The sequence below is a fragment of the Ascidia mentula genome, chromosome 7 (genome assembly GCF_947561715.1).
Source record: "Ascidia mentula chromosome 7, kaAscMent1.1, whole genome shotgun sequence".
In the NCBI taxonomy this organism is placed as follows: domain Eukaryota; kingdom Metazoa; phylum Chordata; class Ascidiacea; order Phlebobranchia; family Ascidiidae; genus Ascidia; species Ascidia mentula.
In genome coordinates, this window is record NC_138572.1 from 6,334,094 (window position 1) to 6,355,569 (window position 21,476).

General features: G+C 39.9%; 2 protein-coding genes across 2 annotated transcripts; both read right to left on the minus strand.

Moving 5' to 3' along the window:
- Positions 1–1,025: 1,025 nt before the first annotated feature.
- LOC145908682 (dynein, cytoplasmic 1, intermediate chain 2a-like) lies at positions 1,026–9,563 on the minus strand. The gene is made up of 15 exons (XM_082996002.1): positions 9,338–9,563; positions 8,755–8,860; positions 8,372–8,456; positions 7,388–7,515; positions 6,834–6,932; positions 6,221–6,377; positions 5,796–5,895; positions 5,469–5,575; positions 4,791–4,953; positions 4,501–4,614; positions 4,075–4,208; positions 3,595–3,739; positions 3,182–3,328; positions 2,895–3,020; positions 1,026–2,197 (listed from the first exon to the last, which is right to left on the minus strand). The coding sequence occupies exons 1-15, from the start codon at positions 9,434–9,436 to the stop codon at positions 2,084–2,086; spliced, it is 1,824 nt and encodes a 607-aa protein (XP_082852128.1). The 5' UTR covers positions 9,437–9,563; the 3' UTR covers positions 1,026–2,083.
- Positions 9,564–10,948: 1,385 nt separating this feature from the next.
- Positions 10,949–21,236, minus strand: LOC145907935 (uncharacterized). Its single transcript, XM_082995054.1, has 20 exons — positions 21,039–21,236; positions 20,483–20,553; positions 20,161–20,252; positions 19,512–20,089; positions 19,153–19,272; positions 18,518–18,801; positions 17,939–18,455; positions 17,665–17,814; positions 17,268–17,397; positions 16,768–16,844; positions 16,307–16,464; positions 14,673–14,791; positions 13,678–13,774; positions 13,387–13,530; positions 13,105–13,260; positions 12,774–12,926; positions 12,368–12,467; positions 12,101–12,259; positions 11,814–11,896; positions 10,949–11,472 (listed from the first exon to the last, which is right to left on the minus strand). The coding sequence occupies exons 1-20, from the start codon at positions 21,196–21,198 to the stop codon at positions 11,395–11,397; spliced, it is 3,426 nt and encodes a 1,141-aa protein (XP_082851180.1). The 5' UTR covers positions 21,199–21,236; the 3' UTR covers positions 10,949–11,394.
- Between the last annotated feature and the right edge of the window lie 240 nt (positions 21,237–21,476).

Consider the following 21,476-nt stretch of genomic DNA (forward strand, 5'->3'; position numbering starts at 1 on the left):
TTGATATGCCCCGCGTGTACTGTCGGCAAGCGTTATGCTTGAACAAGAAAAAAGAAAAGCGTTTTTTTTTCTGTTTTTGCCATTGTTCTCGATACTCGTGTATTGAATCAACTCAACCTTCCCCACCAAGTATTACTCATACTTATCACTTGATGCGCCTCAAATATTTATAAAAATTCCAGACCCCAAATTACAAGACCAACATCTCTTTAGTAAGTAATCAACTGCGCCCGAAGCTACGCTTGTTCACAGAAATCTAAAAATGCAAGCGCAGAAACTAATTGCACAAAAGCCTGAAGGCAGTTCTTACGTTCTTAAGTATAGGTCATCTAAAAATATTCTTGGTATGCACAAACAGCTATCCTTCACCTTTGTTTCCACCATGCACCCTTTTACTACACCACTGATCAAGCATGACAATTATGAGGCGAAAAAGTCCACAGCTACACAACAGGTTTGACGCAACTGACCGATTCCGCTGTTATCGGAAATAGGCATTGTAAAATCATCTTTTGTACATACTAGGAGGAACTGAATAATTTGTATCGATTCGACTAACGCTGTTTTGGATTTGCGAAGTGGTCCTATTACAATATCATGAATGAAGACATCATACACCTCTTGTGCTACCGCCTTCATGCTTATTTAAACTGACGCTTGTCTGGCAAAACTACGTTGCGTCCGCGGCTTTGCTTTGATCAAGGAAAAAAATGCAGACTAAGTCACGCCGAGCTTAGAACAAAAATCCGGTGCAGCTCAAGATTGATTCCCGGCCCATTTGCGACGGAATTGAAGCTTTAAATAAATTTTACGGTTATTTGCATTTTAAGGAATGAACACGGACATATACGACCCCAGCGCATTCGTTTTGAAATATTCTGACATCCACGATATATTTCAACTACATTTTTTGTGTGTATATTTTGTGCTTCAAATTCCGATGAGTGATTTACACAACATGATATTGTGATTTTTATATTTAAATATCAATAAAGATTGATCCAAGCCCAACAATCATGTATGAGCGGGTGTTGCTGTCACTTTAATTAAGTTAACACGAAAGATTTGGATAACTAACATGTGCAGCATCTCAAGTATACGCGCAGTGGTATCCAAACAGACTGTTGTGTGTATGCGAAAATTCGTATGCGAAATACCTTTTTGCATACCGGCAATAAAGTTTCTGTAAGGACACGTGTACCAAGCCTTGTGGACGCGTTCTTGCACATATACCGTGTATAAAAAAGATTTATGACAAAAAAACTGTGATCTCAAGTCAACGCCTGTTGTCATTGGTGAATCAATAAAGTTGTCCAATGTGGGTTAGGTAGGCACGCCGAAAATGCTTCTTCTATTGATGTTTGTTAGCGATGATGGTGAACATGGACAGGGAAATACAACAGCAAATTACGGGAAACGGTAGCTAGCCTAAGAATACCGCATGCGTGTGAAACTAAAGTGCAATTCTGAAGCTTTGGCCAATCGCTGTGCGGTACGTGGCGCATGTGGATTGGTCAAAGGGGACTTTGGGTGTTGGTCGGCAAATTCTATGCAAACTATAAATACTAGATTATCTGTTATGGTGGTAAAAATTAGTACGTGGATTCAAATGTTCATTTGATTCGTTGGGTTGTTTGACGTAAGCAACTGTTGAAAGCGCATTCAGCAATAGAACGTATACAGACTCGTCATGCAACGTATAGTATAGGTAACTGCATTAATCCACAATAAAGTTGCAGGGGCACCAAGACAGGTCAGTACCACACATAGCAGCGACGACCATTTTGCCAGCAGAACAAATAGTGACGTCAACCCCATTTGATGACGTCACGAACTTCAACAAAATACTCCGAACTTAGCAACCGCGGTCTTTGACCACCCGGCAAACTGATTTCACACGTACATTATGACGTCAAACACACAATGACGTCATCGTAAAGGAACCAGCTGCGCAAAAACTCTATATGACGTCACATTGCAGGCAATGACGACACCGAAAACGCGATATCGAACTTTGTTAACACTCGTACAAAGAGTTTTGGAACACTAATGTCATTGGAACTACAGGAAGATGCACGGGAGGTCAGTGTTGCCTGGCAACCATGCGCGCCTCCTCGTCCTCCTGTTGTAGATTTCGGATCTCGGTAAGTGTGTTAACGAACCGGGTCCATTCGTCCGGCCGAGGCGTTCCGATTTGCTGCAGATAAAAGTAAACTAATGATTAAAGGTCAACTCTTTTGGCTATGCAGAAGTAATACCACGCTTTCGCATAGCATCAAGGCAGGATCGCCCCACTGCGCAGGCTCTTTATATTTGGCGATCACAGCTCTAATATTATGATCATAAGGTTCACAGGCTTCGCAGCCAAGGCATTGCAGCCAAGGCATTGCAGCCAAGCTGGATCAGCCACTTTTCCCGACAAGTCGGAGCGAGATCTGAAAAATCAAGCTCCCGGTGAGGTTTGAACTCACGCCCCTGGGCTTTTTTGGCTATATGACATAATTCACCACATTTTTGTTTGTCTTTTGGAATGAATAATATCCGCATAACAGCCGAAACGTTGAGAAAAATAAATTTGCCAGAAGAGTAGAATTTAGCAATAAAGTATGCCTGGCAGCGTCAGTAACAATGTATTAATATCCTATTTGTGGCATTACACTTTTTATAAGTAAACAGCAGCCTATTAAAAACTCTAACTCCTCATGAGTTAAAGGATGTTTGAACTTACGTTTAAATTTATATTAGGGCTGAACAAAGAAACACAAACTAATATGATTTTGACATGTGGTTTCAGCTAAAGTGTGGCACGTGTGTTTTATTTCACGTACAAACCTTGTATATTAATTATCAAAGAATATTTCACATAAACGGCCATAAAGCAGTGACCATCTCACCTCTCCTACGTCACACAGATGGACCCGTCCCATGTTGTCACCAACAGCAATCTGCGTTCCGCTTGAGTTCCACCGCAGTTTGTTGCAAGCAGGGGCAGAATCCAACACTGTTGTCACCACCGGCACCTACGGGGAAAATATATGAAAGCAAAAGGTTGTGAAAGTTCGCTCTGGATTTCAAATGTTCGGGAATGGACTCGGAAACAAAAGATTATTTTTTGGAGTCGTAAATCATCAGGCAAATACGAAAAAACTCTTTCGGTTTACCGCTGTTAGGTGTTACCGACCTCTGTATCAGCGTTGAAGTTCCAAAGATCAACTTTTCCCGCGCAATCTCCGCTGGCGAAGAGTCCCGGATGTGTGGGTGACCAGGAAACATCATAAACGCAGTCGCTTCTATCCTCGAACGAATGCAGGCAAGTCCGAGATCCGCTCTATTACAAGTGGTAAAAATTGTTATTTAGTTCAGTTTTGGGACAAAAGGTGTTTGATCAAAGACACTGGGTACGTTATTTATTTTTCGGATTTTGCTGGGACAAAATAACGTACGATACCGACTGATCGTTACGCGATGGAGAAATCATATCACATGGATGCGTTTTTTCGGCGACCATGTTGTTTTACTCTCTTTTCTTATTGTTCATGTGCGCATAAGGCTTTCACGTATGATAATTTTATGTCGACACTGAGGTTAACGAACCTTGACAGACCACAGTTTGATGGTCCAGTCGAATGATGACGTAAGCAGCAGATGTGAGAAGTCAAGTTGTCCCGGACATCTGTGGAAGTCGATGCTTGAAACGGGTCCCGTATGACCCTCGTATAAGTCACTTATTCCAGTTTTGCTATGAAAATGGTAAAGTGTTACAACATGAACTGGAGTAAACGTATTTGGCGATACCCTTGCAGCCTTTGTTTGAAATAACTGGTTTTTATATGGATATTTGGCTGACATAGCATCTTAAGATTGCCATTGTTTGTGTTTCACATTCAGCCTCTACTAAATCCAGTTGCAAAAATAAGAGCATGGAAAATTACAAAATATCCTCAAACTACCTTCCTTTTTACAGTGAAGGGTTTCTCAAAGTGTATGACACGAAGGTTTTTTTAATTGATTCCCCCAAAAGGTCGAGATCCATTGCAAAAGTGAACAAAAATCTAGACGTTGAATACTTCGTACCTTCCATGTCTACAGGCAGTGTAAACAGATCCATCCTCTGCACCAATAGCAAAGTTATTCACGTTGTTGTGTTGGAAAGACATGCTTGTGACAGCCACCGACTTGGATGGTTTATGTTGAAGCTCCATGGCTTCCTACAAGGAACATAGAAATGTTGTCTTGATAAATTAATTAACTACATCGATATGTGTATGTTTTACTATAAAAGTTCAAGAGTAGATTGGACCAAGACTAAGGAGACAAAATACAACAATAAGAAGGAAATTTAAAAGTTTTTTGTTTTTGTAAAAAGTCTAAATTTGGCATCAAAATCCATCCAGGTCTGAAAGCATTGGCAACAGAGCAAAGTTAAGAACTATTGTATAGTTTGCAATGTATTGAAAAACACGTAGTAACTGAGGTCTACATAAATCAAATTTTACATACCAGCGGTTGGGAAAGCATGTCAAGACTCCAGGAACACATTTTACCATCAGTGGAAATTGTGATTAGATTGTGTGCGTTCTGGGTTCCCACCACATCTATGCAATACACAGGATGCTGAAAATAAAAAAAGAAGACTTGTAGCACGAACAAAGCGAAGTCTGCATGAAACTGACAACAAGTCGTTAAATTAACCCTATCCGCTACCTACAAAACATACACTGACGTAATGCGTGTGTGAGTACAAGGTGAAGAGAAACATCAACTGGATATGCAAGGGAGTGGAGGGTTACCGTATGAGCGTTGGTCGAGAGCTTGCTTCGTTGAGCTGTTCGTTTATTGACTCGGTTGTCCCACAGAACTATTTGCCCACTGTATGTTCCGCCTATCACGAGGTTGGGGTGGAACTTAGCGAAGCATGACGCGGTTACGGATGACTGGCATTGGAAAATGTACCTAAGGGATAAAGTAAAATTGTACGGACAGAAATATAAACGCTTATTAACAGAACATAAACGGTTGAATCCTGTACACAACTACACTGCAGTTACAAGTGCTTGATCAAGAAACTAGTGATGACATTCCTGTGATGCGAAATCAATATTTCTAGAAATCAGACACATCAGCTGGCATCAATCAGAGGCTAGATACTACTTTTATTGGGAGAAAAATCAACATTTGATGCCGCCAATGTTACAGCAATCCCCTACCGAGGGCAAGATACTACTTGCATCAAGGAGAAAATACACGTATGCCTTCTATTCGCATTACGCACATTCAGGCCATAGAGCGTTTTTTACGGTTGGAACGGGCTTCTTAATAATTAATTCAAACTTCACGTCGCAATTGTAAGAAAATGCACATAAGTAAAAAGCTGAAATTGTGAAACGTTTGTGGGTCAAACCAGGACCATAAACTGCTGGAATCGACAGAAATCATTACGCTTGAAAAGTTTGTTATGAACTTCTTACTCTGGAGTAGTTGTTTTATATTTGCTATTCCACACAAGGGCGACACCTTCTGGTTCGTAGGGCGCTTCTTCGTTGGTTCCATACGAAGCCACACACAATTCGGGATGCTAAACGTACAACAAATATTCACTCAACAGCTCAGTACTTGCATGCGTAGGACTGTCATTAATATTTCGGTATTACTGGTTACAAATAATCCAGGCTCAGGGCGGTACAGCGCTAATAATATGGCACAGGTGAGGTTATGTAAAAGCGCTAATTTTGAATTACATAATTGGTACAAATTGGGTATTTAAATTTTAAATGTTTTAAGACGCAGTCACTTACGTGAGAGCTCCAATCGAGTGACGTCACCATACGAAAACGCGACCAGCGCTCATCCGAAAAAATCCGGTTTGCCGACAGTTTGATGCCTCGGTCCATCTCACTAAGAAATAAAATCGGACAAGGTGATGTACGTTTACATAGAAACAAAAAAAGGAAGTTTATAGTGTGTTTTAATCACGCTCACGCAGTGTTACATCTCAAAAGCTTGTGGCTCAAGATTTAGTTTGTTTACGCAAATTGACAAAACTTTTCCCTTAACGTCAAGATTCTTAAAATAAAATACTGTTTTATCGATGAAAGGGTCTCTAATGACATCTGTTTTCTCAACAAAAAAGTCTACGCGCAGTGAGTATGGAGCTTTAGTTTAACGTTGTGAGGCCAACATAGCCCATCAAGCACGCCTCATGCATGCAATCGCAACCTACCCCTCTTCTTCCATCTGCGAGCTATACTCGGTAAAAATGTCCACTTGGTGCGCTAGAGCTCTTTCAATAAATCGTGAGGAACGCACGAAGAATTGTTGATAACCATCCGACGATTCAATCAAACGCTTGTCATCAGTTGATAGCTCTTGCATTATATCTGTTAAGAAAACACATTAAACCCTGTTCCACAGCAAGTCGTTTCTACTTTGTATGGTCTTAGCCACAGTTATCGTTTAGTGTTACAACACAACAACAAGTGCTACTGAATTTATGCATTTATTGGGGAATTGTATATAAACAACCACATAACCAGCTTCCATGCTGTGTTAACATTTAGTGACCTTTCTTTTCGACATATGGACAATATTATGAGTGCAACAAGACCACAATCAATTGCCAGGCATGTACCCATATTAAATTATGTCCAAGACCCATATGTATGCTACCTATACTGGTGAATCCAAAACCCTATATAGGAACCTGTTTTTTAGTTACAAAAAGTAATGAAAATAAAAACAAATCTGTGTTTACTCTGTCATTAGTTGAAAACAACAACGGATCAAGTTATAATTATTGTATAAAACTTAAATGTCATGAAAATAACTTATTGTACCTGGTTGTTGCATTTCTTTCTCCCTTTCAGCCGCCTCCTCCTCTTTTATTTGTTTCTCCAACTTTTCTTGTTGCTCATCTTTATAATTTTCAAGTTCATCTATAATTGGAAATAAATGAAAGCTTTCATCTTTGGAGCAACATTCTACCATAAACAAGATCAAAGTTTCTATTCATATTCTCTTGCAATAAGTTTGTTTTCAAGTAAATGAGCATTTTTCAACATGAAAAAATCAGCCCATATATAACTAAAGTAAAATTTATCTTGGCAAACCATTCTCAATGCTCTCTTTGTAAAAACAGCTAAAATGTTACCGAGATATATTTTATTACAACAGTTGTATGGACTGTATTGTTTGTGTTGAAAGTTTACAAAACAACGAGTTGTGTTTCACAATAAGAATAGGTTAAACACAAAATATCACCTAGTGTCGAATATGGTATGACAGATGAATGATAGTAATCGCAATGAACTAAAAACACGATCAATACATTCTTCACCAAGTTTGGGCATTCAAGAAAAAAAGTTATTTGAATCATTAGGTAAACGTTTACCTTCAGATTCTTGTTGTTGTTGCTGTTGTACTGGTGTCTGCGTCTCCTTTGCATAAGTGACTAGTTCTTTTGGTGGGATGGACGTTAAAGTGATTTTACTTTGACCCAATTTAGTTTGCTTGATTTGCCTGAATGGTCAACAATACAAAACAGAATAATAACCCATATTATGTTAGAAATAGCCAACAAAATGTGTTATAACACAGGGGGCAAAACAACAAAGACATATAATGTTTACATTGGTGCAATACAAACAAGGGTGGAAAACATGCCAAAAAGAAAGTGTTGTAAGTTTTTTTGTGAAGAACCAAGTTTAGCAGTAGCAATAATGTTGAGGTTTCGTTCTACTGAACAATTTAATTTTCACACAAGGCTCACAAAACCTTAATTTACAACCAATCACATCCAGAATTATGCCTATGAACATATAGCCAGAAAAAAAGACCAGACAGAAAAAAATGTATTGCAATCCTATGGCTTATCACTATTGTTTACTCAACAAGCAATCAAGTCCAAAGTTCTTCGAGAAGCTTAAAAGTAGCAGACCTCATCATATAATATTCAACTACACTCAACTTTGACTCAGTACAAACGTGCCATTTACCAGTTTCACCTAACAAAAAAGTGCATTTGGTGCACAACAACATACTGCACAACACTAAACAGCTGTTTGTGCGACCACACATTGGGTACTACCATGAAGGGAGCAACTGGTCCCCTTGTAGCTCAACTAAACTTGGTTCCAGATCCCAGTCCATACTGTTACACCTCAACAGGTCACAGATTTAAGAGAGGGTTAATGAGAAGTTGAAGTTATAGTAATAGTAAAGAAAATAAGAGCTTAACTCTGTGAGACAGTTATTTTTATTGAAGCATGTTTTACATGCTGTGGGTAGGGTACAATAAATTTATAAAGACATTTTTTTACATGGGATGGCCATCTTAAGTGGAATAAATTGTGTGATGTTTAAACACATATCTCACCTAGGTCTGTACGAATTGGCTTCCGTATGTCCATCTCTCTCCACAGATCCAGATTTTTTTGAGGGTGCACCGGCAGCTGGATAAACTATAATTAATTTTATAAATTATCACCAAGCAAACAACTACTATTGGATATGCCTTTTTTTTTTTTTTTTTTTGGATCATAGAAAGTCCCACATACTCTCAAAATGATTACATCTTTATTTTTAATAAGGCCCATGATTATTATCACCAATAAATCCACAATTATTTTATTGCCAAACAACATTGTAAATGTGGATTAGGGGGTGCTTGAAGATCCTCTGTTTTGCTTAAAATTCTACCTCATAACACAGTGCAACACAAACAGAAAATCTGCAAAGTTTACTGGGATCTTGACTAACCAGTGGTAGCAAAGTTGTCAATGCCAAGTTCTTCAATAATTTTTGTCGCTTCCTGTCTTTTCTTGTCAAGGTCACTTGCAACTGCGACTGGAACTTTTTTCACCTCCTGAAACGATTAAACAGACTCTGTTACTGAAGATTACGTGCACATTGCTGCTAGGTTTAGTGCTAGAAAACTGATTTACTTAATACAGAGGTCAACAACCTACGGCACACCAAGCAATTTCATCTGTTACCCCAATTCACATTTATTCACACCATAAACATTGAAGAAATAAATATTTGGGGAGAAATACTACGGCCCATGCCAAGTTTGGCTTTGACCAATATGAAAATAGGGCAAAAGTTGTCTGACACCATCCTAATTGTTAGTCTAAAAAGCACTTTCGAACATAAGTCTTAATTCATTTACTATCATTAGCCCTTGGTTACACAACATGAAGATAACATTTCGCCATGTTATGTGAAACATAAAATGTGTTTTTATTTCAGGAAACATATGTTGAGTTGCCCCACTCGTTGAGAAGTGCAAAGTTCCATAGCATTGCAAATTTAGTAGCACACCAAACACCACACCACCAACCTCTTTTCGAGAGGCTTTGTTCTGCTTTTCGGCTCGAATCGCGGCAAGGCGTGCCTTCTTACGTTCCAATTCCGCCTTTCTGTCAAGTCTGTCCGACATGACTGAAAGTTACAGTGCTTGCTCTGTGTGTAATGGACGTTAGAGTGCACGAAAACAATGCAGAAACCGTGAAACCGTGAAACCGTTAAATCAACAACATGCAAAGTTTCGTGTTTTACTGGAAAACGCCTCGTCGCAACTTTGGATGAGCGCTACACAAAATCATGAGATTTGTTTGATATAATTTCATAGAATTTTAGTATTCTATGGTCTAACAACATCAAAATTATCCGCCCAGCTCTAGTTCAGATTTCCATTCGTTTTATTAAAAACTTTTAGGCCTTTCTAATACTGTTAAAAAAATCAAATCAAATAACCTTTATTTTACACGCAAGGTTACTACGCTCATAAACAATAAACGTGATACATGAAATGGCATGGGCACCGATAGAACCATGAGGGTTATCGAGTGAGGGGCCCTTGTGAAGGTAATTTCTTCACAGAGAATCATCGTCTGCTGTAGGATCGCAGTCAGTCGCGCTGAGGAGTTGCAGAAAATAAATATTCATCACCTGTCTTACTATTATGTGATTCCAGCTTGCGTTTCAAAAATCACTCGTAAAACCAGTAAATTTAACATAAATTACACAGGCTCACACAGAAGGAGCCTATACGTACTCTGGCGCAACGTTGAGAGGGTCATACCTTTTAGACCAGGGGTTCTTGACCTGGGGTCCATGAACCCCCAAGGGGTCCGAGAAGATGCATTAAGGGGTCCATGAAACGAAATACAATTATTCCGAAAATCCACGTATTTTCCTCTGTCCATAAGGTTTCGCTGTGCACGATTTTTAATTTTTCGACATTTGCAATGTGTTTCTTGCAAAGGGGTCCATGACTTTTCAAAGAATGTTTTAGGGGTTCGTGATCCAAAAAAGGTTAAGAAACAGTGTTTTAGACTATTAGCTCACAACAACTATCATAAGAAGTTTTGTAAAATATAATTCTGTTTTTTTCTAATTGCATAAAACAGCGAAGAGTTGCAGTGTAACATACGTCACAGAAACCAGTGCTTGAATTGCGTAATGTTTTGCGTGCAGCTTTGCACATGTACTGCATAATCCCATAATGTGACCCAAATGATTTAGCCATCGAAGGTTCTCGAGTAAAGTAATTCATTCAACATCCTGTTTACCACATAAAATGTTCTCCTATGCTTAGGTCACACCACACCCATGTTCTTGTATATTATATTACTTCAAGCGCCTCATGATATCACGTGACATTATTGACCAACCAGCTCTCAGTATGGAGAGCTTTAAAAAGCCCAGTTTAGACCGGTAAATTCTCTCTATTTGATTCCATTCGATTCTACTTGTTCTATCGTATTACTGTTACACTGCTATTATTACTGAGACTCTACAAGCTGTTCGCCGGCTTGGGATTTATTCCCACAGCCTGATAATAAACTGTTTAATCGGGGTGAGGTGAGGTCCAAACCTTACAGCAGAAACTCAAATCATTCCCGATTTAAAAATTAAACCCCAACGGTGAACTGATTTTATGGCCAAGTGCAATAAAAAATCGTTTCATTTATTAGTTAAAAATTTTCACAAAATGAAACATATACAACACAAGAAAGACTAAATTTTCACAGCGCCTATAGCTGATGTTTCTATTTGCCCAAACAGCCTAAATAGGTGCAAGTGATGTCATGTTTTTCTGCACACAGAATGTGTTGACTCAGTATCAGACATAATCAAACGATATATTTAGAGCAAAATTAAAAATAAAACATAAAAAATGAGTTTTAATAAAAGCGATAAAATAGAAAGAGAAAATACAAATACTTTTTTACACACGCAATACAGTGCCATGCTGCAGTTTAGATTGTCAGTTGAATCGTTCCAGTTAAACACGGCCCTTTTCGCACATATGGTCCCAAACAGATTAATAAAGCCGCAACGTTAAAAATGTTTACAAAATCGCCTTGGCAAAAAAATACGTTTTCCAAATCGTTACACCAACTCTTCTGCTTTGAGGTTTTTCTCTTTTTCGGAGTCGCCATCTTGGACCGAACTGGACGGGCTGGGCTTCTGTGAAATAGGAAACAGTTCATAGCTAAATTTTTATGGGGGTTAGGAGGAGATAGAATAACATGAAGTACGTCTAAGGTCAATTAAATCATTGTTGGATTTGGTAAACTAATAAAAAACGAACCGTTTTACCGAAAAACAGGTACTTTGCTCTAAACGGCATATAAATTTAAATGAGCATGGAGCCAATAATATATATTTTGTAAGTTGCAAAGCTGCACTGATGAGACCTTGTAGGTCGAAAGTGGCCATCTGTGTGCAGCTCACAAAGGTTTTGTACATTGTTGTTTACATTGCTTATTTATTGCAATACGACGAAGTAACACGCCTTAAACTTTTACCTCTTTAACGTTGTCGTATTGATTACGGTGTTCATCCGAACCACTAGATGTCTCTGACTTCATCATCATAGCATTAAAGTTTTCTGCATAAAACAAAAGACTTTTAGTTACAACATATATATATAGCTGGGGTTGTCTATGAAATATTCACAAATTGTGCGTTCATGCTTGGAGAGCAAAAGTTTTGGAGATAAAAATGAACGACCTTTGCGCTTTAGGCTTTAAAGATGAAATTTAGTGTGTGTGCCATAATATGTTGTTTAAACACTCATTTGGTCAACACTTACTGGCTTGATTTTGCTTTCTGATGTATGCCGCCGCGAGGGCAATGGCTATTGAAACTGCAGCCAATATGCAAACGCATATAACAGCTATCTCCCAGTCTTTTAAGCCCCCTTGGGTTATCATTGTGGAAGGTACTGCTACGGTGGTGACAAGGGACGAGGCTACAACACAAAATATGATTAATAGGTTTTACCCAATTAAAAAGACTATGGTACAACGACCAATCACTGAGATATGTGGAAAAATGTTACAAAGTCATGATTTATTACCTGCTGCGACACTAACGGAGTCGACAGCGGTTCCAGGCGCGCCCGAAAGTGTTCCGTTATTATCTCGGACCACTTGCTGGAGTGCTTGTTCCAAAGCAGTCTGCAAAAGTATTGTTCGAGTGAAAATCCCGTTACTTGTACAGTTCACCATTTATGTTCTATAGCAAGAAAATTGCCATTTGCCTGCTTATTGGCAATTGTAGTCAGTAGGCCTATAAGAAAACTTAAAAATGGTGGAATGAAAAATACACCCAAATTTTGCCGATAAAAACCTAAAATAGCAAACACTTTCCTTCATGCCTGAAACATATCCTATGGATTGTAAGTTAAACGATGTTAAATCCTCTCGTAACATACCCAATATATGTGATTATATAGGAATTAATCAATTGTAATGTAAACTTACAGCCAATTGGGTTTCGGATACGTTGGGGTTTGAGTGGGTAACTGTGAGATCATAATTGACAATTACACTGCCCTGCTGGAAACTGGTAACACGGACCACCACAGTATCAACTGATTCCATCACATACATGGACGCTCTGTACCCTTGTGCAATCTACAAAATATTAAAGAAGTGTTATGAAATGTTGTTTAGTTTATGTAGTACTGCATATTTTCCTTTGACTAATTATTGAATCACAAATATCCAAGTAGAATTGTTATTATGGTCAGGCATATATAATATGTATGAATATGTTGGTTATTGTGTTAATTTCACTAAAACTATCGCTTACAGCGCTCTCCATTTCATTTTTCAGGGTCATGTATTGGGTGGACGACGGGTTGTTAAGTTCGGCAGTGAACGTCCTTTCCGTCAGTCGAAGCGTAGCGGTTAATGTGTTTTCCACCATTGTGGGGACGGGGTTCAATTCGCATGCTCGAATACAAACCTGTCAAATAGACAAAAAGAACATGAAAAACAAATCATTTGCATTTCAAAACTTTCGCGCAAACGAAACACGAGGAATAAAATGCCATAATAAATGATAGAACCAATGACGAAAATGTGAACTTACCCCATTCGTGCTGATGATGGGCGTGCGGTCGTGGTAGCTGATTTCGTTGTTGGCGAGTGGTCCTGCCGCGTAGAACATGAATGGGCACGCGGTATCGGTAAAGGGGATGTCCCTGGTGTCTTGGGTGTCTCGTGCGCGTGAAAACTACGTTGTAAAATTCACATGCATGCTTACAAAGAAAGGTCAGCTTACAAACACCTATTATTAGTTTTGTTGCAAAATCATGCCAATATAACTAAGTGGTACAACCTATTTTCAACATCAAGCAAGTAGTTCCATATAAGTAGGTACCTTGATAGTTAATACTCCGTTTTGGTAGTTTCCGCTTTTGTTGATCAAATTATCTGTCGTATCATCGGCAGATGGCAAAGCTTTGGCAATAATCCACCTGAATGCAGCAAAAACAAACAATTAGACATGTGTTTTAGCTTTGTTATGCCTAGAAATATAACATAAGCTTAAAGATGTCACTGATAAATAAGTTAAGTTCAGCGGTTATGTTTGTTGCTATAACTTCTTTTCTGGACAATATTTTAAAGTGGGAACCACAAATTCCTTAATCGTCATTCATGCGTTTTATGACAAAGCGCGTCACAAATGTGGACCTAAATTTACCCAAGATTAGTCACACCTACTCCCACATAGTTGTTTCAAAACAGATGAACCGCGAACAGATAAAAAGTGCCGCCTTGACGATTCACAATCTCAAACAATCCGAATGGTGAGAAATGGTCCGTGCAGTTTCAACAAACCCAAGATACGGACGGCCTTATTTTATCGCTCTGCCAAGTCCCCAGGCCGCATTAAGGTGTTTACGTTGCCACGTGTAAACAGTAAGGACACAGCGCGCATGGGAATTACGCACGAGGGCGCACTTGAGTGTGTCTATCCTAACCGCGGAGGTCACTTGATGACGACACAAGTTATCAAACCGCCGTCGAGTGGAGATTATTCGAGATGACCACGCAAAAAAACCTTTTACTTCTATTGTTCGGTCTTCGAAACGCTTTAGCTGAACATCAAAGGAAGCAACTTGCGGATTAAACTTATCGGTCGGGTTTAGCCTGACCCATGTTTCTTATTCGTATAACCTGGATGCTAAACCAACATATCTTTATCTGCTGTAGTTTAATGTCATAGATATAACAGACAAACTAGTTATACGGCATATGTCGGTGATGTATATCATCATCATTTCCCATGCCAGCATGTGCCACGGACTGTGGTTCGCTGCAATCTTGTAACAATAAACAGACGAAGAAAGGTGATGTGAACAACAAACTTACCGATCCGTGACGACGGCCCGGCCCTGACTGTCGATAAACCCGGTCACAGCATCAGAATTCTGCATCAATCTGTCATTACTAATTCCAAGCCCGATCCAGCGGTTTGCAGCCTGTTTTGCCTGTTCAAAATAATATAGGCTGTATAATAAATACATAGTAATGATGGAGTGTATTGCTTTGATATTTAGGAGATAACCTTGGGCAAAGAAATAGGACTTGATTAATTGCCCTCCGTCGCCATGTAAAATGTGCGTTGCACAACCCCTGGTGTCACGAGTGCTTTGTTCATTAGTTTCTTCTTCATACACAATAAAGATTTTGGAGTTTTTTTTATAGCTGAGGTGGAAGACGATACGGTATAGTTGTCAAATAACTCATACATTTGTGTTAAAATGGTAAGTCTCTTGACCACTCCCGCAACCATTTGAACCGTGTTATTTTTAAAACGCACAACGCATTTCAAAATGATTAGTATTTATGGTGCATGGTTTGCAATTCCTGCGCTTTTATCAGTAATCGATTGGATCAAAACAAGCGGTGACAAGCATTTCACCTTAGGCTCATCTGTAATAAAGTGACTCCCCACACACTCGTTTCCTGCACGTCAATACAGTCAAACGGAACGTGTATACTATTATGATAACCCGACAACGCAACATCTTCACATTATAATGCAAAAGCAACTGACACCCGCGGCTCTTCGCCAACCAATACAGATATCATGCGTCGATTTGTATCTAAATTTGATTACTTCGTTAGCGGTGACGAATAAACGCCATTTCAAGTGGGATGAAGTGATTTCTGATGAGCGCGTGACCACAAAGGCAGCAATTATGCCTTCTGTGCTTCCGACTATGTGTTTTTTTATAGCAGGGTGAAATGCGATATGGTAGTTGTAAAATAACTAATATATTTGTGTTCAAATGGTAAGTTTCTTGATCACTCCCTCAATCATTTGGACCGTGTTATTTTTAAAACGCATAACGCATTTCAAAATGATCAGTATTTATGGTGCATGGTTTGTAATTCCTGCGCTTTTATCAGTAATCGATTAGATCAAAACAAACGGTGCCATTTCACCTTAGGCTCATCTGTAATAAACTGGCTCCCCACACACTCGTTTCCTGCACGTCAATGCAGTCAAATGGAACGTGTATACTATTATGATAACCCGACAACGCAACATCTTCACATTATAATGCAAAAGCAACTGACACCCGCGGCTCTCCGGCTACCAATACAGATATCTTGCGTCGATTTGTATCTAAATTTGATTACTTCGTTAGTGGTGACGAATAAACGCCTTTTCAAGTGGGATGAAGTGATTTCTGATGAGCGCGTGACCACAAAGGCAACAATTATGCCTTCTGTGCTTCCGACTTTGTAAAATATATGCACGCGTATAGCCCACCGTTGCGTCATTTGACCAGTTATTAAAACGCTTCGATCTGTTGAGCAGGTAATGCACTTTCGATTAACATCTAATTTTTCCAGTTACAAAATATCATGGTTACAGAAACAGACACAAGCTATGTGGGATGTTTTACACAACGTGGTAATTGCGCAACCCCAACTTGCCGACTCATTTCGCAAAACACAGCATAGAACTTATGATTTACGTCCTCTATACATACCTTGAGTTCAAAATTGACGATGTTGGTATCAAGATTAAGAGACCATTTGGCGTAGTACTCGCAATTGAAATTGTCACCCGTACTTTGACAAGTGCTCGGTAGCTTGTACTCGCTCATAACTGTGTTGCACTGTCCTGTCGGGGCAGGGTTGGGGTTTACTGTGGAGGAACCATAATTTATTTATGGCTGTAGTTATTACTTTAAAACAATTCAAACCAACGGCACCATCAGGTAGCGTGTCGAATTAGATTCTTGGTCGCTTGTTAAGCTATAGGGCAACATCATTTTGGCAGTATTGGGTTAAAAACGAAGAATTTAATGTAGAGAACTAAATGTAAACACAACACAATGCCATTGGCGCTTTCTTTTTACGGTAATCGTTTTTTGTTTTGCAATAAAGGCATTTTTTTAAAGGCAATTTTCCCAGCAGGGTCATGGACGGGTGGTCACACAAACTTTACCGTAGAAATTCATCGTGGTAACGCCTCGTCTTTGATTTCCTGATCCGTGATATTTGATTTCGTCGTGACGATAAAATCTACATAAAAATATGCGTAAAGAAATGCCCTCACGTAGTCTTGCGGGATAAACCGTCCCTTATGACAACTCCGCAAAAACAAACCAACAACAAAGAAACTTTTTTGGACTCCGTGCCATTTACGACACGTTTACATGGCTTGCAAAATATCAGTTAGCCGCAATTTAGCTCAGATGACGATCTGGTTACAAATTGTTCCGTTCGCTTCAAAGCTTATTGCTGTTTTTAAGGTGCTGCCCTCACACCTTATTGCCCCGGGCGACTCAGGATTGTGAAGAGTTTGTTGACTTGAGTAAATTGCTTGTGCAATGAAAACAGATGTCTTAACCTTTATCGTGTATTCGACACCCTGTGTTTATGTATTCAAGCGTGGATAATGTCCACGTTAACAAAATTATGCCTGAAAACGAGCAGTGGGTTTACCTGTAGTCTCCGGCAGTACAAGCCTCCAGCCCAGACCTCGGTCTGTGGAAATACTGATCGACGCTCTGGCCTATTGCCCAAATTACGTGGGTGAGAAGATTGTCTATGGGATGGTCGCTGTTGTGTGTGGCTGAATAAAAACATTGATTGCTTGATTATGGATTCAGATAAGACCACAGAATCCATTCATTCTGATCTAACAATTTATACCACGATGAATGATAAATAATTTTGGACATATCTCTATATCTCTTTGTGTTAAAAAATGCTCGCGATAACAACCCTTAATAACCATCAAATAATAATGCTCCTATACTTTCGGATCTTGTCCACGGTTGAACCTTTAAATATGCTTACCCAAATAATACCCAAAATTCAATTACGTGTGTATGCTTACTTTGAATTCTCTTTCTGAAGGCTATCGTGGTAAACCCGTCAACTTGAGATCCAGCCGAACCAGTGATGTCATCAGAACCACCGTAAAAACTGTCGGGTCGGGGAGTCGAACGATCCCGTGTGTACATGTCCTGTACTCTATGCAGTGTGTCTAATAACAAATGAAGTTTAATGGATTTGTCAGTCAAACTTTAAATAACACAGTTGCAAAACTTATTGGCACTAAGCTATGCTGATACTAAGAACAAATGTGCCACAATGTTACTATATTATACCTTTTACGGATCCAATAACAATATCGGTGCAGTCCATTCCGTGAAATTCTCCTCCACCTGTTCCAGGCCCCGGTTCCGCACCGGGCTCTGGTTCGTTGCTTGGCTCTGGTTCGTTGGTAGGTTCCGGCTCGTTGGTTGGCTCTGGTTCGTTGGTGGGTTCTGGCTCGTTAGTTGGTTCTGGTTCATTCGTGGGCTCTGGTTCGTTGGTTGGTTCTGGTTCGTGGGTTGGTTCTGGCTCGTTGGTTGGCTCTGGTTCGTTGGTGGGTTCTGGCTCGTTGGTTGGTTCTGGTTCGTGGGTTGGTTCTGGCTCATTGGTGGGCTCTGGTTCGTTTGTGGGCTCTGGTTCGTTGGTTGGTTCTGGTTCGTTGGATGGCTCTGGCTCATTAGTTGGTTCTGGTTCACCGCCTGGTTCTGGTGTTGCTCCCATTCCATCACTTGAATCTTGATTGCAGTTCGTTTCGATCACGCTATCCAATCCTCGTTCGATCTCAATTTCCGGATCGACTGAGGGGTTTATCTACATGAAAACATGATGAAAAATTGTCACAGTAAAAACAAAAGCTATCACGAGGCACTAACCAACGTTATAGGTTGATTTCTCAAGTTTTCTATCAGAGCAGTACGGTCAGAATCAATGCTAGGTCGACTAGCAAAGGTTGGAAATTGTCCACGGCACTGGTTTGTTAAGCTGCGGGGTCTCCAGCCGATACCAACCCAACTGAGCGTCTGAGCTCGGATTGCTATCTCAATCTCTTGATTGTTGTTGAGCAGTTTCCAATGAAGATATACTTTCCCGGCCAGTAGTTCCCGAGTCCAGTAGTCGCTGTTGGATGTGTAGTTAGACTGCACTACTACGTTAGAAGCTGCAGAAAATGGGTTGATTCATAAATGTGGTGATAGCAATTTGCTATAAACGAATACTGCCAATAAAGAGTTGTTGTATGTTAGAGAACTTTACTTAAAAGTTTGTGATGAAACATATAACACAACATTCACTTATAGAAAATTGCATTACATAAAGAAACAACAAACTGTACGTAAGTCTATCGGCAACTCTACAAGCAACATTGAAACAACATATGTTATCACACTTCAAAATACAATTTTGTTTAAAAATGGTGTCCAATGTATAATTCATTTCTAAAACCCGTAATTTAGTGTTCGATTTTGAATGCCAAGAAAGATTGTGAATAATTCAATGAAAACCATCTCACTTTGATCGCAGGTGTCACCGTGGTATCCTGGTTCGCAATAGCAAAGCAACTTTGGGTAGGTGGTTGCCCTAGTGTCGATGCATTTTCCGTTGCCACAGTCCGCATCATTCCAGCACTGGTCTAAGTATAGAAATCACGAGATGTGAGTGATTTAGATAAAATCACAATGATTTAGAAAAACCCATGGCAGCTATGTTTGCTTACGTAATAAACTCATTTACGCTCACAAGTTGCATAACTTTCTCCAAAAAAAAACTGTTTTAACGATGGTGATTATTTCAAAGCTTATAGGCCACTATTTGTCATACCACGAAGCTCACTTTTCCACGAAACGAATATGTTTAGTAACCTCTGCTTACCCTGGTTTTCACAGCGGTCACCGGAAAACAACTTGATGCAGCTGCATTGGCCTGTCATGGAGTTGCATGTTCCACCGTTCAGACACTTGCCTTCGTAACACGGCATCGGTTGAAGGGGGGTTGCAGGAAAGCAAACATCTGTGGCACTAATTGTTTGTGAACCGCCAGAAGGCTCTGGCTCGTTGGTTGGTTCTGGCTCGTTGGTTGGCTCTGGTTCGTTGGTTGGTTCTGGCTCGTTGGTGGGTTCTGGTTCGTTGGTCGGTTCTGGCTCGTTGGTCGGTTCTGGTTCGTTGGTCGGTTCTGGTTCGTTGGTCGGTTCTGGCTCGTTGGTCGGTTCTGGTTCGTTGGTGGGTTCTGGTTCTGGTTCTACTTCTCCCACTGGAGCTGGATTGGTTACTTCTGGTTGCGGAGGTTGAGCACACGTGACATTTGTGGAGTTGTGGTGGGCCAAAATGTTCACGTCAGCGCAACTCCAGAATCTGTACCCAGGACTCCACTCCGACGCTTGACGTAACAAACGAATCGAACAATTCTGGCACGTAATGCCAACTGGAAGGACAACATCAGCGTACTGGCGCCTGCAAGGTTTGAATATGATAGTTCGGGGGATTTTTGATCCTTGGAAATGCGGACTCGTGAACCAACTTACGTGGAATCGTTTTGGAAGAGAAATCTTCCGTGGGTGAGACTTGCCAACACTCTTGTCGGGTTTTCCTGGATTATTTGTAACTCAGCTCCACCCTGTGATCAATAAGTACCTGGTGTTACAAGTTGTGTGGGTGGATGAGGAAAAAGTAAAAATATATGTTTGGTTTTTGTCCCTTCTTGTGTGCTCCACACGTACGTCACTATTTGCTGGATTTTGTTTAGCTAAATAATATCTCTACATGAAAGGCTTTGTTTTCGTGGAAGCTGTTTTGGTTCCTGATAAACAACACATTTCATCAAAATCAAAAGATTCTTTCACTTACCCTATGTGAATAAGCCAAGTGCCACTCGATCCGAAGTGCAGTTCCTTCAACTAAAGTTGTTCTCGGTGCACCTGCATAATATTTACTTTTAACGTCAAATAGCAAATCATCCTCATATCCTATGTGACGATATAATGTACAGGATGCACGCCTGGAAAGGTTATGTAGAGCGAAATAGGCGAAATTTGTTGTCGCTTGAATGCTGCCAACAGCTCTATACTTGTATTAAAGTTGAAGGTCGCAACGTCGAAATTTGCAGCATCCGCAAATAAATCAAATAAAAGTGTTTACGTTCTGTTCAGGACGACTTTCAAACAGAAAATAATATGCGTACTTTATACAAAATATTTCCCTTCTGTCCAACGGAATATCTGTTGCCCAATCTAATGGCCAAAAGTAAACATATTTGAGATAGTTGATTATAATGAGTTTTAAAATCCACCAGAAATCTTGCATGTGATTTGACTCGAACGAAGGCTTTTATGCTTCAATCATCGTCATGGCAATACCAGGGATCACACAGAGCAAAGAAATAAGCGTGGAATTGTTCATTTACCTGCGTATGGTGGAAAGCCACACGGGCCCGTCGTCCGTCCGTTGTCCATGAAATCAAGCTGGTAAGTCCTTGCGGGCGGGTAGGTCAGCCTCACGTGACCCCACACAGGTTGTGACATCATAGTGACGACAAAAAGCAACGCAACACGTGGCGCCCACATATCTACTTATAAGGCGAGAAAAATAACCGTCAACAAACAAATCTGAATCGAAAAGGATGAAGCTGGTGTTTATGTTAGGATATTGGTGTGCGTCGTGTTTTTCCACAATAAACTCATATGGTTTCCCTTTCAATGCTCCTTATCGACTTTTGTATGAGAAACAAGGCGTGAGGAACCGTCTGCGGTTTTGAAAGCTTAATTAAATTTTCAATCTTCCTGTATGCATCCAGACCTTGATTAAATAATTAAAACTCTGTTGGCGTGTTCTGGTTTATAAT

Excerpts from the sequence above, each read along its gene's own strand:
- LOC145908682 (XM_082996002.1), bottom strand. The coding sequence starts at position 9,436 with ATGTCGGACAGACTTGACAGAAAGGCGGAATTGGAACGTAAGAAGGCA. Across the intron at positions 6,378-6,833 it reads GAAAGAAATGCAACAACCAG|ATATAATGCAAGAGCTATCA; the intron begins GTACAATAAGTT and ends TTTTCTTAACAG. Across the intron at positions 3,021-3,181 it reads ACTTCAACGCTGATACAGAG|GTGCCGGTGGTGACAACAGT; the intron begins GTCGGTAACACC and ends TTTTCCCCGTAG.
- LOC145907935 (XM_082995054.1), bottom strand. The coding sequence starts at position 21,198 with ATGTGGGCGCCACGTGTTGCGTTGCTTTTTGTCGTCACTATGATGTCA. Across the intron at positions 20,090-20,160 it reads CTCTTCCAAAACGATTCCAC|GCGCCAGTACGCTGATGTTG; the intron begins GTAAGTTGGTTC and ends CAAACCTTGCAG. Across the intron at positions 18,456-18,517 it reads GAAATCAACCTATAACGTTG|ATAAACCCCTCAGTCGATCC; the intron begins GTTAGTGCCTCG and ends GTTTTCATGTAG.